At 43.0% G+C, this 17,448-nt stretch overlaps 2 protein-coding genes across 3 annotated transcripts in view; one reads left to right on the forward strand and one right to left on the reverse strand.

Moving 5' to 3' along the window:
* Positions 1–12,337, forward strand: part of INPP5F (inositol polyphosphate-5-phosphatase F) — an 87,248-nt gene extending 74,911 nt beyond the window's left edge. For both annotated transcript variants that reach the window (XM_038578965.1, XM_038578966.1), the window contains 5 exons: positions 5,926–5,997; positions 6,867–6,940; positions 7,358–7,486; positions 8,040–8,127; positions 10,077–12,337. In XM_038578965.1, coding sequence (XP_038434893.1) covers positions 5,926–5,997; positions 6,867–6,940; positions 7,358–7,486; positions 8,040–8,127; positions 10,077–11,229 — 1,516 coding nt within the window. In that variant the 3' untranslated portion in view covers positions 11,230–12,337. The remainder of the gene's footprint in view (positions 1–5,925; positions 5,998–6,866; positions 6,941–7,357; positions 7,487–8,039; positions 8,128–10,076) is intronic.
* Positions 12,338–14,469: 2,132 nt separating this feature from the next.
* The window catches only part of MCMBP (minichromosome maintenance complex binding protein), a 48,392-nt gene continuing 45,413 nt past the window's right edge, over positions 14,470–17,448 (reverse strand). The window contains exons 15-16 of the mRNA NM_001270851.1: positions 15,237–15,325; positions 14,470–14,863 (exon numbers count right to left, since the gene is read on the reverse strand). Of these exons, the coding sequence (NP_001257780.1) occupies positions 14,737–14,863; positions 15,237–15,325 (216 nt within the window). The 3' untranslated portion in view covers positions 14,470–14,736. The remainder of the gene's footprint in view (positions 14,864–15,236; positions 15,326–17,448) is intronic.

Raw genomic sequence — 17,448 nt, forward strand, 5'->3', positions numbered from 1 at the left:
TTCCAAGCAGTCTCACATTTCATGATGGATAGTGAAACCTTTCTGTGCTTTTAAGTTCATTTAATTCTGCATTTCCTGCTGGCTTGCCTGTAGGTCTCATCCTGGCCCAGGGCTTATGTGCCTAATGGTCATAGGGGAGTTAGTGACCTCTACATATTCCTTAAATTCTCAAACCCTTCATGCTCCCAGCTCTGCTGCTGTGGGTCTGAGCCCGAGCTTTCTGCTGAGTCTGCCTTGTTAATTCTATGTGTATGTTGTGGTCTACTTCTTCATTCCTTTGTTTTAGGATATCTCTTTGCTCGAATTCTTCAGCTGTGGGCCTGTGGCTCAGTCTCCTAATTTCCAACTTGTTCCTGGATTCCCTGCCTCTCTTCTTCACATGTCACTATTGCAAGATGTTTTGTCTTCTAATTCTTTCTTAGATGGTCTATTGCTAAGTTCTATTGTGAGAGAGTCTCTTTGTTTCTCTTACCTGCCAGAGCATATTCACCACCAATATCCTCATCCTCCTCTTCTTCCTCATGCTCGTTGGTGGACAGAAGAGGCCAGTGTCAGAGTCTTGGACCTGGGAGTATATTTTGACCTTTGTCCTGTGGGACACTGAGAGATTCTGAAGATTGTCCCATCAACTTAGATCTCATTAGCTGAGATGCTGTCTTCCCTGTCTTATTGGTGCTAACACACAGGCCGTGCCTGATGGAGAGTGGTTCTTTGTGTTGCCTCTTTAGTACAGACACTTACCTGGGTCTAAGGAGAAATAAGCGGAGGCTTTGTTGCTAACCAGGACAACGGGAGTGTCTGAGGAAGTGACGTATTGATTCTCAAGAGGAGGACTGGGTTGAGGGTGAGTCGAGGGGGGTGGGCACAGACTTGTGCCTATGGTCTGCTCCTGGGTGACAGGGACAGACTGCTCAGGTTTGAGACTTTCCACTCTGGTCTCAGAAGGATCTCCTCTAATACTGACTATACCAGAAGTGGTTGCATGTGACATTGAGGTGTTTTCTGCTTTTTAGGGTTTTTTATTGCCTTTTGTGTTTCTCATTATTACTGTATTTCTAGAAACTGCCTTCTTTGAAGCTGTGGGACAAGATGATGTGGAGGGAGTAGAAAATGAAGCAAATGCTTTGGAGTCAGTGACTTTGAAAGCCATGTTTTGGCTTGTTGGCTTGGATAGAAGGCTGGGACCTGCCTATCAATAGTCTTGGTATCTTTGTGGTAATGGGAAACACTTTGCCATGCTGAGGCTGGCCCCAATGTTGGCATCTTTGGGAGGCATATGTGGTTTGGAGCCTTACATTTGGGCTGTGGAGGAACTGGAGCAGGAGCCAGCAGTGTTTCAGAGCAGTCTTGTCTTTTCTGCCTTTCATTCCAGAGTAGATGCTTTTTCAGATACAGAATTATTATCATCTTCAGATACACTACATTTTCCTCTCAGGTGGATTATTCTCTGATGGGTATCATGTGTCCGTTTGAATTTCCAAAGTTAACTGTGTGTCTGCATCTTGATTACACAGTTCTTCAAGAACCCTCTACTTTCTTTTGTGGTTGACATCCTTTATAATACTGCTAAAATTTCTTTAAATTTGCCACTGGTATTTTTCATTTGCAAAGCTTAAAGATTTTCCAGATGGTGAACAGTTTTCCCTTGAAGGGAGATGTTTGGAAACTAGCTCTTTGGCTGAGTTGCTATAGAACCTTTGTACAGTCTATCAACTGAGCCAGAGCAGTGGACCCAGAGCAGGCGCCCCTGATGGAGGACAGGGAGAGGTAGCTTTGGGAATAAATGTGCCAACTTAGGTCCTGAGAGAGCCAGCCAACCAGCCGTGGACTTGGGGGTCTTTAGCAGTTGGTACCTGCCTGCCTCAGCTGCTTTTTCCTGGGTTGTGTGTATATGTTTTTAAAAGCTTCTATTAAGATATAATTCATATACCATAGAATCCATCCATTTAAAGCATATGATACAATAGCTTTTTTTTAAATAGCTTTTATTATATTCACAGACTTATGCAGCTATTACCATGGTGAATTTTAGAACATTTTCATTATTCCAGAAGAAAGCCCTGTACCTTCTAGCAATCACTATTCTATCACTCTGCCCAGACAACCACTGATCTACTTTTTTGTCTCTGTAGATGTCCCTGTCCTGGACATTTTGTATAAATGTGATCATATAATATGTGACCTTCTGTGACTGGTTTCATCCACTTAGCATCATGTTTTCATGGTTGGTGCATGCTGTGGCATATGTCATAACTTCATTCCTTTTTATAGCCTAGTGGTATTCTGTCCTATGGATATAGCATATTTTGCTTATTTTCCTCCGTGGATGGGCATTTAGGTTGTTTCTACCTATTGGCTACTGTAAATAGTAATACTCTGAATAATCACGTCCAAGTTTTGAACACCAATTTTTATTTGGGGTACATACCTAGGAGTGGAAATTGCTGGATCATGTGTAATTCTGTGCTTAACGTTTGAGAAACCATCAAGCTGTTTTCCACAGTGACTGCACCATTTGACATTCTTACCAGCAGCATAGGAGGGTTCCAATTTTTCAGCCTCCTCAACTAATATTTGCTTTTGCTTTCTCATTTTTTGTTTTGTTTTTGTTGTACTTCACCTAAGGGGTGTGAAGTGGTATCTCACTGTCGTTTTGATTTGCATTTCCCTACTGACAAAGGATAGTAAGGATTTTTTCGTGTGCCTATTGGCCATTTGTATATCTTCGAGAGAACACAGTCTATTGAAATCCTTTGCCCATTTTAAAAACTGGGTTTTGTGTTTTTTTGTCCAGTTGAGCTACGTGTTTTGGTAAATAAACTTTTACAGAGCCCAAGGCTAGGGTTAGCGTGAGGCAAGTGTGCAGGGTTGTACAGGTGCAGGGTCGGATCCTGTCTTTATTTAAAACGTTAGTGTTCTGTTCATTGTGATATTCTGGCATCAATTTTGATTTTTTTAAAATACCGCACTAAAAATTATCTTGATGGTTGGGTGTTTTTTGACGTCCCCGTAAATTTTACGCCAGAGACTTGCCGCACTGCAGTCCCAGCCGCTTAACTCTGGCGGAAAAACAGTTGTGGCCGCAGTTGACCAGCACGCAGCCCCGCCGCAGCAGCAGTGGCCCGCTCCCTGCGCCTCCCTCCGCGACCGCGACCGCGACCGGAGCGGCGCTGGCCCCGCACTGTCCGCGCGCTGCGTGCCGGCCTCGTCTGTTGCAGCCCCGAGCTCGGCGTGGACCGCCCGTGGCCAGCCCCCGGCGCGGAGGCCCCCGCGGTCCGCGGCCCCCAGGCCCTCCCCTCTCCCCGGCCCCGCGGCCCCGAACGACAGGGGCCTGGGGGCTCGCGGGTCGCAGGACGAGCCTGCAAAGTGGAAGGACAGCAGGCACACGGCTCAGCTGCCCTCAGGCCGCCCGCCGGCCCGTCCTTGGTTTTGCCCAAGCCTCCTGAACCCGCTAGTTCCACCCCGAGTAGATGAGCCCTTCACCCGTGGCAGCAGAGCAGCCTCTGTTGGGCTGTTGGGCATGAGCACAGGGACGGACGCTCACGGCGCCCGCGGCAGCCCGCGTCCCCCGAGCGGCGGCGACAGCCCCTCCCCGCGGCGTGGGCGAGGTCCGGCGGGGGTCCGGCCGGCCGTGGGTCTGGGCACGGCGGCCCCTCAGCGCCCCCTCCGCCTCCCCTCCGCCTCCCCTCCGCAGGCGCGAGCTGGGTGCCAGGCGGGGGCGGGCTGGCGCGGGCGGGCGCGCATGCGCACTGGGTGCGTGCCGCGGCAGCGGGGGCGGCCGGAAGCGAGCGGCGTCTGTGGGCGGGGCTTGGCGCTGCAGTTGCCGCAGTTGCCGCAGTCTCCGCAGTCGCTGCAGGCGCGAGCTTGTGTGCGGGCGGCTCTGACTGAGCTTCGACTTCTCGACGGACGGACGGGCGGACCGACTGACGGACACCATGCCGCGCTCCCACCGGCCTCCCCCGACCGCCCAGCGGCCCGCCAACGCCACCGGCAACGCCGCCGGCAACGCGGCCGAGCCTAAGCCCGAAGGCGGCAGCCTGGCCACGACTTTCAAGATTTTTCTCCTTTTCGCAGGACTCATGGTTAAAGTTCCTGTGGGCTTGTATTTTTCCTGCAAATTGCTCCTTTTCCAGAGTCTCCTGTTAATGTCTCCTGACGACAGTGGCTTTTACGCGACCATTGTCGCGGTGGTGGGGCTGCATGTGGTGCTGGCGGTGTTCGTGTTCATCGTGTGGAAGGAGGGCATGCCTGACTGGCAGGAGAACAAGAGCGAGTAGAGCCGCGCGGGCTGCGGGCGCGGGGGGCGGGGGAGGACGCGGGGGGGCTTTCTTTTCTCGTCCGTGTGGACCATCGTGTCTGTTGTGCGCTTCGGGGAGGGTGGGGGGAGGGACACTATTTACTGCAGCGGAGGCTCCAGTAAAACCGCGGGGTGGGGGTGGGGGTACCTTTTTCCTGACCGCCTGTCACGTGCCCAGTGCTTTTCGTTAAAGACATAATGTTTGTGACTGAGGATCCTGTCGGACTGGTGTAAATATCACTGCCCCAATCGGAGGCTGCGACGAGGCAGCGCTGACTTGTACAAGTAGACTTTGTTTCTTGTGAAAATCTGTGTGGTGACGTAATTGCGGTGGCTCGGCGGGAGCGCCGGTGGCGGCAGCGCCTGTAAGTACCTCTGCGGGCGGGCGGGGGCGGCGGGGTCCGGGGCGCGCGGCCTGGCCCGGGACCGCGGGCTCGGGCGCAGGGGGCGGGCGGCCGGGGGGCGGGCCCGGCGTCTTATCCGTCGTATTTTTTGGTGTATTATTGGACGTGAAACTCGAGGGGAATTTGTTAGGTTAGGTTAAGGCCGTCCGAGGTTCGCCGCGACAAGGTGCCGCTGATGTAAATTACTGCGGGTTCAGATTGTGGTTCTTTTTCGCCGCAGAACGCGTTAAACAGTGACCTCATTCTGACGCAGTTGACGGACGTGACTTCCATCGATAAATGTTTTTTTTTCCCTCCCGTTTTCCATTGGTTTTTCAGTAGCATTTTGGTAAATCGTGGCAAGTAGGTATGAGATTCTAAGCGAGCAATACCCACTCGTACAGTGGAAGTTTGAGACCAATGTTAGAACCGACACTGATTTCCGCCTTGTGATTGGAAGTTAATGTTGTTATAATAGATACTAAAAGTGTTGAGTTCACATCTTGCCCTGCTTATTTGTAGATTTTATACATGGACCACCTTTTTATTAATCTTAAAAAATACAGATTTTGCTGTAGGTTTAACGGGTTCATCAACATTCATCTGGTTTCTGACCCTTACTTTGATATGTGATTTGAGAATGGAGGGAAAATACAGCAAAATGGACTTAGAATAAGGAAATGTTTATTCGTTCTTTAAAAGCCAGGTAAATTATTCTGGAGTAAGAAATACAGTGGCTTGGGTTTGGTCCCATTTTTGCACCTCAGTGTTCTGTTTATTTTTGTGTTTTTTTTTCCCCCAAAAGATGCATTCTATATGTGTGTAAAAATACCCTTAATGTGCAGTGTCCTTTTTATGGTTAGGCTCTGTGAGATAATCTAGACATTTTCTCCCTTCTGAGCGTGAGGGTTTTCCTTCTTTCCCAACCCCCAACCCCTTTCCCCCCCAAATTCTTATTTCCCTCTATCCTCCCACCTCCTTGGCCACAGCTCTCTGAGAAGGGACCTCTCCTCAGCTACAATCCTTTCCTGACAACTAACCTCCCCCCTTCTCAAATTGGGTTCCTTTTTTCCCCCCTCCAAATGGATAGATTATTTACATTTAACCTAAAAAATAGGACTCACTGACTGATTTCCCCACACACACACAACCAATCTTTTATTTTAAATTGTTCTGCTATAGAAATAATCTTGGTGAAAATGCAGATGAAAATGAAAATATTTAATTTCCTCTATGTCTGTTTAGCCTCATTGATGCTACTCACAGAGATGTGGATGTGCTGTTACTGCTTTCTAACTCTGCCTACTACGTGGCCTAGTAAGTTGCTTATTGATTTAAAGCTTTTAATTGTTCGAGTACATTTCCTAGAGTTCATGACAAAAAAAAATTAAGAATCTGTTTTGTTACATATTTTAAGAACTCGATTGAACTTTATATAACTTATATCACTTTTTCCTCATCAATTTGAAAATACAATTTTAGAATTAGTGTTTATAGTGTTCTTTTAGCATTTAGTATTATTTTGTTTTCCATGTTTTGTTGTACTCCACATTCATTATTGACTATATATTATTATACAGTGTACATTTCCCCACTGTTTAGCACTGATGCTTCCATTTTATTGCTATTAGGAATGATACAGTTGTCTTTGCACCAGTAATTGTATACACGCACACACATGCTTCTCTTTTAAGAGTATGATGAATTGTAATACTTCTATGGTTTATTGCCAGATCTCCAGAAAGACTAACAATGTCACTAGCAAGCAAATAAGTACTTCCCATTAGCCTTACCAGAATCAATTTTTTTTTTTTCCTCTAAGTCATAGGCCCAGATACCCATTGGCATTAATCATATGGATTTTTTTATTCTTGATTCTGGATAGCAGATCTGTGTTATTCATAAACACATACCTTTAGTATACATATGTGTGTTTGCCTTTTTAGGTTAAGTTTTAGGTTTGTTGGTTTTGTTTTGTAAGTTTTTATGAAACAAATTATATTTTGTAATTGATTTTAGTGTAAGATCCATAAGCTGATTCTCATCTAGTTTTTAAAATGTTTAACTCTTTACCCCAGAGTGCGAAGGTTTTAACTGCATAGAAGTTACTACTAATATATCTCAGCTGCCAAGCCAAATATGCTTTTGATTGTAATCCTATTTTTACTCCCTTTCCCTTTATCCAGTTATGATGATGAAGTTGATAAAGTAAACCAGTATCAACGACTAAGTCTAGAAGACCTGGAAAAAATAGAAATAGGTAAATTTTAACATGCTAACCAAGTCCTAGAAAGCAAATACTGTTCTTCTGAGATTGGGTCACATTGTTTGAACAAACAGTACAATTTATTAGAACCAGAAAGGGATATTGATATTTCAAGTAGTCGATTTCTTAGGACTTTCTTCTATTCTTTAGAGATTAGTGATGGATGTGGTCTAATAACTGTTTATTACTTACCTTATGAAATTAACCCAAGGATCAAGAAAGTTTAAATATTTGAGACTGAAGAAGTTCTTTAACCTCATCAAATCAAATCACACTAAGCTTATATTTTGTGTACTCTCATGTAGAAATAAAATCTGCTAAGTAACTGATGAGTAATTGTTGGTATTTTAAAGATACAGAAAAAAGTAAATTTTATGTGAGATATTTAACCATATTCATTTGTGTTTTTAGGTCCTGAACCCACTCTCTTTGGTAAGCCGAAGTTCTCCTGCATGCGGTTGCACTACAGATATAAAGAAGCAAGTGGCTATTTCCACACACTGAGAGCTGTAATGCGCAATCCAGAAGAGGACGGGAAAGGTAATGAAGAGATGACAGTATTCAGTGGTAACTTTTGATCTGCTCTTTTAAGTCCAAGTGGAAGTGGGGACAGTATATACCGTTATAAATGGAACTTAGCTTTGTGCTTTGTAACCTTGAAATAGCCACTTTGTCCCCACAAAGCAGGGAAATTATTTGAACTGGTGTAGGTTGGGGCAAAGGTGTCTGTAATGGGAAATCTCGTTGGGTTTGGCCATACTTGAGTGCCAGGGCTTTATCCTACCACATATGCCTCTCATGGACAGTAGTCAGGGAACTCATTCACAGCTGTTGTCGTGGCATCTAAAATGGTTAGGACAAATGAGAATAAACTTTTACTTCCAATTGATTTGGCTCATTTGCCCTTTATTAACTCTTCTGTTAAAATTTGTTTCAGAACATAATGAACAAGAAGCAGTTTTCTATAAATTGTAGCAAGTAAACTTGTATTTGAATAAGACCGCAAATTTCATTTAGGGTTCTGAATTACAAGTACTATTTTTTTTTAGTATGTTTTTGGGGAAACTGGCAAGCAGTTGTATTTGGGTTTCAGATACCCTTCAGTGCATTGCAGAGATGCTACAGATAACCAAGCAAGCCATGGGATTAGATGTACCTATAATTGAGAAAAAACTTGAGAGGTAAGTGTACTACTTCAATTTTCTTAAGAATAAAGACCTTATTATCCAGAGTCTTACTTCTTTAAAAGTATTTGCAAATGAGAAGTCAAATTTGGGTAATGTATTGGTATTTAAACTGGGAAATACCAGATTTCTGTGGGTCAAAAAGTAAGACTCTTAAAAACGAGAAATACATTAGTTGTCACCATAATTTAAACAACTTTGAAACATTCAAGCTCTGATTTTCTCTCTAAACACCAGTGGGTTCTAAATTTGGGAAAAGAATGCCTGTGAAGAGATTATTTCACATTAAAATTTGGCTTCCCATCTGATTGTGTTTCATGGTCCACATTCAACTAGAGGAGAGCCATTTGGTCAGCCAGAGAAACATTGTTCAGTCTTGTGTTAGTAGAGAGTTGTTTCAGCAGCTCTTTAGCATCCTAATTTTTATGAAATTTCATGACCAGCAAGTCATACATACATACTGAGACGTGTGGCAAATAGCACTTTTTTTTGTATTTATAGCTGTTGTGAGGGATGCCACCTGAGAAAATCCTGTCAAATATCCCGTATCTTTTAAAATAAACGTAGGTAAACCACACGAAAACAAAAGGAAACAAACCCCCCTCCCACTTGAATTCAACCAAGTTGGAATCTGTGCAGACAGTTTGAGTTAAGATGCTATGGACTCCCATTTACAGTCTGTGCTGGGTTTGTTGGTTGTCAAGGTGGTCCATGTGGTAGACCCGCCCCGAATGGTAGCCACTTGCCTCTGTAGAGATCCCCTCTTCCCCTGTTCAGGCTCAGTTTACCTGTGGTCAGCCGTGGTCCGGGAACAGGTGATTCTCCTCCTGACACATTGTCAGGCCATAGCCTGATGCTCACAGTGACCACATCATTCACTTCATCTCAGCGTGTAGGTATTTTATCCTCTCAAATCCTCACCAGAAGGAGTGAGTACAGTACAGTAATAAGATATTTAGAGAGGACATTCATATAACTTATGACAGTATTGTAATTCTATTAATCTCTTACTCTGCCTGGTTTATGAACTTTATCACAGGTTACATATGTATAGGGAAAAACATGTAAGACATATAGGGTTTGATTCTACCTGTGGTTTTAGACATCCACTGGGGTCTTGGAATGTAACCCCGTAAATAAGAAGGAAACTGCTGTGGTTTGAATTTTGGGTGTGGTTTTGGGTTTTTTTTCTCAGAATAATGCACAAAAATGTAGGTTGAGACAGCCATTGAGAGGCTTCTCCTTTCCCTTTCCTTCCTCTACTGCTTCCCCTTCTCTGAACGCCAGAGAGAACCCTGTTGAAGGAAACATGCAGTAGTAATGATCAAATCTAAAGACAAAGTTTTGATCCAAAAGAACTCAACATGATTAATCCCAACTACTATGAGGAGCTTCACTGAGTAGGATTAAGATATTGCAGACGGGAGTGTTTCCACAGGCTGGCTGGCTGGCTCATCAGTGCACGGCCTGCTGGAGAACACGATGTGCAGGAGACTGCTTGCTGGACGGGGGTTAAAGTCACACAGCCGGGGCACGGTTCCCACTCAACATCCAGGGACAACTTGTCAATGTCATTTACAAAGGCTTCTGCTGCCAAGTTGTAAAATACTACACACCAGTTGCTTCATAGACTTAGTATCAGAAATAAGATATCTCATTAATCATCTTTTAATAGTGATTATATGGTAAAATATTTTGTGCATATATTAGGTTAAATACAATCAAAATTTCGGGTTTTTAATATGGCTAGAAAAACTTAAAACTACATATAGCTTATGTTTCTATTGTATAGTACTGTTCTAGCATCATGGATTATCTGATTTTGCCACTTAGCAGTGCACTGTTTCGGAAATTGGGCCCACTTCAAGTCAGCTTTCATTTATAGTAACTGGAACTGGTATATTGGATTTCACAGGGAGTTAACTTTTCTCTTCTTCTAATTGTAGGAAGAGCAGTAAACCTCATGAAGACATCATTGGCATCAGATCTCAAAACCAAGGCTCTCTGGCACAGGGAAAAAATTTTTTAATGAGCAAATTTTCATCTCTAAATCAAAAAGTGAAACAGACCAAATCTAATGTAAATATTGGCAATCTACGAAAGCTAGGAAACTTTGCCAAACCTGAAATGAAAGTTAACTTTCTAAAACCAAACTTAAAAGTAAATCTTTGGAAGTCAGATAGTAGCCTTGAAACTATGGAAACCACAGGTGTGATAGATAACAAAGTCCAGGCAGAGTCGGATGGGGAAGTGTCTTCAGAGAATGACTCCTACCACTCTGATGAATTCCTCGCAAATTCCAAGTCTGATGAAGACAAGCCGCTAGCTAATTCTTTAGAGAACGTAGGGCCAAGAGACTATGTTCTTCCTAGTTGTGGTATTATTGCTTCAGCACCTCGGTTAGGCAGTCGGTCCCAGTCCCTCAGCAGCACCGATATTAGCATTCACGCTCCTTCGGAGATTGTTGCTCATGGAAGTGGGTTTGGAAAAGGCCATGAGTCTCCTTTGAAGAAAAGTCCTTCAGCTGACAACATATACGTATTGACTGGTTTTGCCAAGCCTGTGGATATTTACTGCCACAGATTTGTACAAGATGCACAAAACAAAATGACCCAGCTGTCAGAAACAGGGTCTGTTTCTCAGCAGGCTAGTGAGGAAGGAAATCAAATGACCCATCAAGTTTCTAATGAAGAAACACAATCCGAATCAACAGAACAGACACCTTCTCGGCCATCTCAATTAGATGTGTCTTTTCCTGCAACAGGTCCCCAGTATTTGTCAGTTGAACCAGTGCATCCAGTTGTAGGTCAAAAGACCCCTGGCTCTGCATCCAGCATGCTTGAACTTGAGACGGGGCTTCAAGTAACTCCTTCTCCTTCAGAGGGCAGTAGCAGCAGAGCAGTCTCTCCCTTTGCAAAGATTCGAAGTTCCATGGTCCAGGTTGCTAGTATTACCCAAGCTGGGTTAACCCAGGGGATCAACTTTGCGGTGGCCAAGGTTCAGAAGAGCCCTGCAGAACCTGAAGTGGTGAATCAAGTCCAGCAAAATGAACTTAAAAATATGTTTACACAGTGCCAGACACGCATAATTCAGATTTAGTTTTTAGCCACAAAGAATCCTATGGCTTTTATTTAATCCAAAAAGAGGTTTCACATATTAGGCTATTTTAATCTGTACTGTCTTTGAAGTTAGGGATCACAAATTCTAATTATGTTTTTCGGGAAAGGTTTTAAAAGGAATCTGAACTTCAGCAGATTTCCAGATTTGAGAGCCAGAACAACAGAAGTACATCATCCTAGAAGGTGTAAACGTGAGTAGCTTATACACTACAGAGCAGCTGGTCCTTGAGAGTAGTTTGGGGATAATTACTTTGCGACATGACCACCTGCACCTATTTTGGAGTGGGGTGGATGGTGCAGTGTAGCGAGTAAACCCATGAAGGATGAACAAAGGACACGTGTAGGGGAATAGCATTTTTCATAATTTTGTCAGTTCATTCCTGTGTAAATACATTTAGTTCTTAGTGACTTTAGAGTGTTAACTAGTACGAAGCAGCATTTGAATATAAAAAATAACTAGTTTAGTTTTGATGGCTTAACCATTCCCTGTTATTTGAGGATTACTGGTACGACAGTCAAGAAAGGTATGCCCATTTGATCCTAATTTTCCCCAGTCTACTTAAATTTAAAATATTCTGCCCCTTGTACACCCAAAGTCTGGATTATGAAGACCTGTCAGTCATAAAGCCCGAGACACAAGGTGTGAATGAATACCAGCATCTATTTAATTTTGCCGTTTTTAGGAACGGAAGACTACGTTTACTGGGTATTGGTAATTATTGAAATGAGTGTTCAAGTTGTAATTTCTTGCAAGGGAACATTCCTTAACATCTTGTATAGGCTGTGACGGAATTGTTGAGATTTAGTCTGAAGCACAGTTGTACTAAAACTGATTTTATGGCTGTAATCCTGACCCCATGGCCTAAGAAAAGCCCGTACGAGGACGTTGCACACCTTATTCCAAACAAGTATCGGTTCGTCTGGTATCTTTAGAGCCTTACCCTGTTGAAGTGATTCTCAGCTAAACATTATGTCTGTTGTAACTTTGATAAGTATTTCCATATTTGTTATTTATTAGTGGTATCTTTTTTTTGAAGTGTCAAATCTTGTGACTATTTAAAATAAAATAACATTGTAATTTAGAGTGACCATGTGTATGAGAATTCCTTGAATAACATTTTAAACATAATGGTTGATTTCTAAAGCAGATTTAAAAATTCGTAAGATCAATACGCTATGACTGAACACTTGGGTCTCAGCCCTTTCAGTATTTTCCTCTTTTGTTGATATGACTTTAAAAGTGAAGTGTATCACCATCAAATTTCAAACACCCAAACACTGAAACCAAAAGTTTTATTCTGTCCCTAACCAACTTTTCCTGAGTCTCAAAAGTATTAAAGTGTCACACAACAGGAGAGAAAATATAAGCAAAGGTCAGGTGGTACAAGCTTCATGAAATTCCTTGCAAAGAGATCTTTGAAAACTAAAAAGGCGGCAACATTTAATTCCAGTCAGGGTAGTATGTTCAGTTTCCTGGTGATCCAAATAGGAATAACCAACTTCACCTTCCAGTGTGCGGGCAACAGAGAAAAGAAAAGGGGTTCTGAAGCCCAGAGCGCCAATCTCCTACCTGGTGGGACACCTGTAGGAAGACACCACGCTGCATCAGCTCCCACAGTTAAGCTTACGACGGTTTTCCACCAGGAAGGTGTTGGATCTTTTCCCATACGTCACAGGGTAACTCTTACAATTCATGAAAAACAGCCCAAAGTACTAATAATTTGGGAAGTTTTGTTTATTTCAAAGAGGGTTTTCCTTTCAAGGGAACTTTTCTGCAAGATCAAGCAAATTATTTACTTCTCTTTGGTAAATTACAATTCACATTGGCACAATAATCACACGGTAACTAATCTACTTGAATTTTATTTTCACAAATCCAGTTGAGTCTTCATTTTTATTTCTAAAAGGTTAAGGAAGTCTAGCCTACCCGTTATAAAAATGAAAACCAGTTAGAATTCTAAATATAAACAGATTATTTACATTAGTTTATAAAAATAGATTTGAGTTTAGGAAAAGTTAAACTAGTAATTTTCACTTCAGTTCATTAGGCATAATGAATTCCTTGGTTTTCAAGGCTGACCCTGGTTTCCTTGTTCAGCAATGTCGATTCGGAGTGGGAGGGGAAACAACACCCACAGAATCATTTAACTGATCTCCTGTTTCCCACTAGGTAAACTAACTGGCTTTAAAAAAAAAAACAAAAAAAACAAATTAATCTTTATACGTAACTGCTGAGAGCTTACATAAAGTAATGGTCAAAACTTTCCAAACATCCTTTATGCCACAATTACACTGCTGTACTGTATTAAATTGCTTTCTAGCTATGGATAATGATATTTTTGTTACCTTAAAAACCTTTATGTTAAAACTAATTGGTCTGGGAAAAACTTACCTATAGCTTTATTGGGTATTCCTGGATTAGCAGATAATGTTCGTTGAGCTAACACATCTGCAACTAATGGAAAAACTTACGCAAAAGTTTAAAATCCAATACAATCATCAAAGCAACTAAATGACAATTATGAAAACAATTTAAAACTTTATTTTCTACAGAAGGCATATTTTAAAAAGTTAACTGTTTGCTTTCTTCATACTTGGGCAACACAACCTATCCTAGGGCAGCATTCCCTTAAGTCCCATAAAACAGTGGTTCCCAAATGCACGAGGGGTGAAATGAGAAAAATAAGGACAATGTGGTGTTTTTTTCCCAAAAAAGCTGTGTTTATTCCACTGAAAGGACTCTCATCCTGAGACTCCTTTTATGAAGAAGAAAAAAAAAGTGTTAATACAGTGGTTTCTTTCAGATTACTTGGCAAAATACATCGGCAACCCTGTCCCTCAAATTTTCGGAAATGTTACTACTGGTCCATGAAATCCAAAGGTCTGGGAACCACTGCCATGTAATAGACTAATTTTGCAGGTTATTAATAACTGTTAAGTGGAAAAAAAAAAACAAACTTCTGTGGTCCAACGTTTGGGAAAGGATGCTACAGAATTTCACAGTCATGTGAATTAATGGCCGGTACACCCCATTCCCCAAAGTTGGACCACTAAACACATTCAGACCCACCGTTAATTGGAAAGACATTGTAAAAATCTGAACAACTCCTCTGACTTTGGAATTCCAACAATTTTCTTCAAATGAAGTTGACATCAGCATTTCAACAGAGTCTGACCTACGACTTAGCTGAAACTTAAGGAAAAGGTATCAGCAACATTATCAATATTAAACTTTTAATATCAAATACACTTTTGTACATTGTTACTAATTTATATAATTATAAAACAATCAAAAGCTCCATAAAACCAGTAAGGTAAAAGCCCTTACTGAATATTATATAAACTTCAGATGTTACCAGGCTTGATTTCAGGAAAAGTCATTGGTGTCTGATACAAATTATCTACAAAACAATGTGGTATAAATGGTACTTGAATTTTACAATAATGTGGCTACAATCTGCCCAATACTCTCAGAGGTGTCAGATCTTCAAAGTTCATTTCCATTCACACATTTCTGCTGTTGAAGCCTGGTTCTTCTTAAAGACTCTAACTGCTTTGCTCTTAGCCATCGTTCTCTTGACAGTGTGGTCTGACCGGCACTGAGAGACAGGAACCTGGCACGAAACACAGAATTGGATTTAAGTCTAGACTGAGGACAGTAACTAGTTCTTAAAAAAAAAAAAAAAAAAAAAAAAAACACCACCTAGGAATACTGGGCCAGGGGTCAAGACCATCTGGTAGCTTACACACAAGTCAGGAGCCAAGTAAGACTTCCGTAAAGGGATCTTTAAGGTTTAGAGAAAAAGCAAAACCTGTTCCACTGAAATGGTCACTGGCCAAACACAATCCCCCCCCTCAATGCCCTTCACATGGTATTTTAAAGGAAAAACATTTTCCATTTGTAGAAACCTGCCTCAGTTACTCCTAAAAACTGCGAGGTTCATACAGAGTTTACCGAAAAAGCAATTACGGGCAGGTCCTACTCACCGAGCCACGATGAGCAGCTGGTGGAGATCGTCAGCAGTGATGCTCTGAGGATCGTTCTTGCGCATCTCCACAAAGTCATCTTCAACTGCCTGTGACAAGAGAGCAAGTGGCCTTTAAAACCACGGCTTCTGAGGAAACGATGTGCATTATGTAGGAAAAGCAAAGTAATGCAGTCAGTTGGCTGATGTGAAAATGAGGAAGTCAGCCCTGCTGCTTGGGCGGCAGAGAGGGCAACGGACTGGGAGCCACCCCTCCACAGCCTGGGGCTCCTGGGCGAGCACCTAGGTCAGCAATGGGCACAGTCAACCGTGCAGTGATGTCAGAAGTGGCAGAGGGAGGGAGGATCTGAAAATTCTTTCCACCATTAAAGGGGACAAGAACACTAGCAAGAACTATCAAAATGTGCTTCTTCAAAAGTCTGAAAACTAACCAGAATACAGGCATCATATGTTCAAGACAGAACACTGGGCTCTGAGGCATTTTAGTTTGCCCTACCCACCCAACCCCCAGCCTACACCCCCAAAAAGGGACCGCCTGGCAGCCACACGACAGGGTGCTTGCAAAGCAGCACTCCTGGAGATCCGTCACTCTCTGCTGGTTCCTTGTGAGAACCCACGTGCAAAGCGTCTTTACTCAGCCGGACTCTATGAACAGCCTCTTCCCCCCACCTCCCGGGGAATTTATCAAAAACAACCCGAAGCAATTACTGATCATCCTGGCTGCCTCACGCACTGGGTAACAGTTGGGGCAAATAAGCAGCTAACCAAAACCCTTAAAAGAAAAAACTAGGAAATGAGAACTTTTCCCCTCCAAAGCCCGCAAAGGACACATCCATCTCTAAGTCCTCCCGAATGCAGAAGGCCGCATGCGTGCAAAGGGCCGAGCATGTACTCCGATCAGAGCAGGCCCTCAGGGGCAGCCCGGGTGGCTTGGCGGTTTGGCGCCTGCCTTCGGCCCAGGGCGTGATCCTGGAGACCCAGGATCGAGTCCCACATCAGGCTCCCTGCATGGGGCCTGCTTCTCCCTCTGCCTGTGTCTCTCTCTCACTGTGTCTTTCATGAGTAAATAAATAAAATCTTAAAAAAAAAAAAAAAAAAAAAGCAGGCCCTCAGCTACTCCGTCTGGGTAGCCTTTTCTGTGCAAGCAGAAAGAGAAGGGATGGTCACAGTTGTCAACTGCGTGGCAGTGTGTCGAAGGCCTACCCCGTGGAGACACAGAGCCCTGGGCTTTGACTGGGAGACCTGCTTCCAGACATCTAACGAAATTCACTCACTGACTGGCCTCTAAGCTAACAGAGCAGAGACTCCAGGACCTACACACAAAGGATATGTTTCCAAGAGTTCGTTCAGAAAAGTCACTAAGCATCAAGCAACAACAAACCCTAGGGAGGGGAAGGATCCACCAGAGCAGAGCTAGCATATCATTTAAACACCTGGTTTTGGGGCGCCTGGGTGGCTCAGTGGTTGAGCATCTGCCCTCGGCTTAGATCGTGATCCCGGGGTCCTGGGATCGAGTCCCACCATCAGGCTCCCTGCATGGAACCTGCTTCTGTCTCTGCCTCTCTCTCTGTGTCTCTCATGAATAAAAATTTTTAAAACAACAACAACAAAAACCCCTGGTTTTCAAAACAAAAACAAGGGAGACATAGAAACAAAAAAAAATGTCTGGATCGTTTCACTGGAAACAAAGAAGTAAACAGAAACAGTCCTTGAGAAAGCCCAAATATTGGACTTGCAAGACAAAGACTTTGAGTCAGCTCTTTAAACATATTCAAAGAACTAAAGGAAACCACATTTAAAGAGCTAAAAGAAAGTATGAGAATAAGGTCACATCAAATAAAAAACAAGAGGTAGAAATCACTTATTAAAGATTTTATTTATTCATTTATGAGACACAGAGAGAAGCAGAGACACAGGCAGAGGGAGAAGCAGGTTCCATGCAGGGAGCCCGACATGGGACTCGATCCCAGGACCCTGGGATCACCACCTGAGCCAAAGACAGATGCTCCACCACTGAGTCACCCAGGTGCCCCAACAGAAATTATTTAAAAAGTAAACAGGTGCTTGGGCAGCTCAGCGGGTTAAGCATCTCTCGGTTTCAGCTCAGGTCATGATCTCGAGGGTCGTGAAATCAAGCTCTATGTTCAATGGGGAGTCTGCTCTCTGAATAAATAAAAGTCTTTTAATAAAATTAAAGGCAAATAAAAATTCTG

Source organism: Canis lupus, chromosome 28 (assembly GCF_011100685.1).
Source record: "Canis lupus familiaris isolate Mischka breed German Shepherd chromosome 28, alternate assembly UU_Cfam_GSD_1.0, whole genome shotgun sequence".
Classification (NCBI taxonomy): Eukaryota; Metazoa; Chordata; class Mammalia; order Carnivora; family Canidae; genus Canis; species Canis lupus.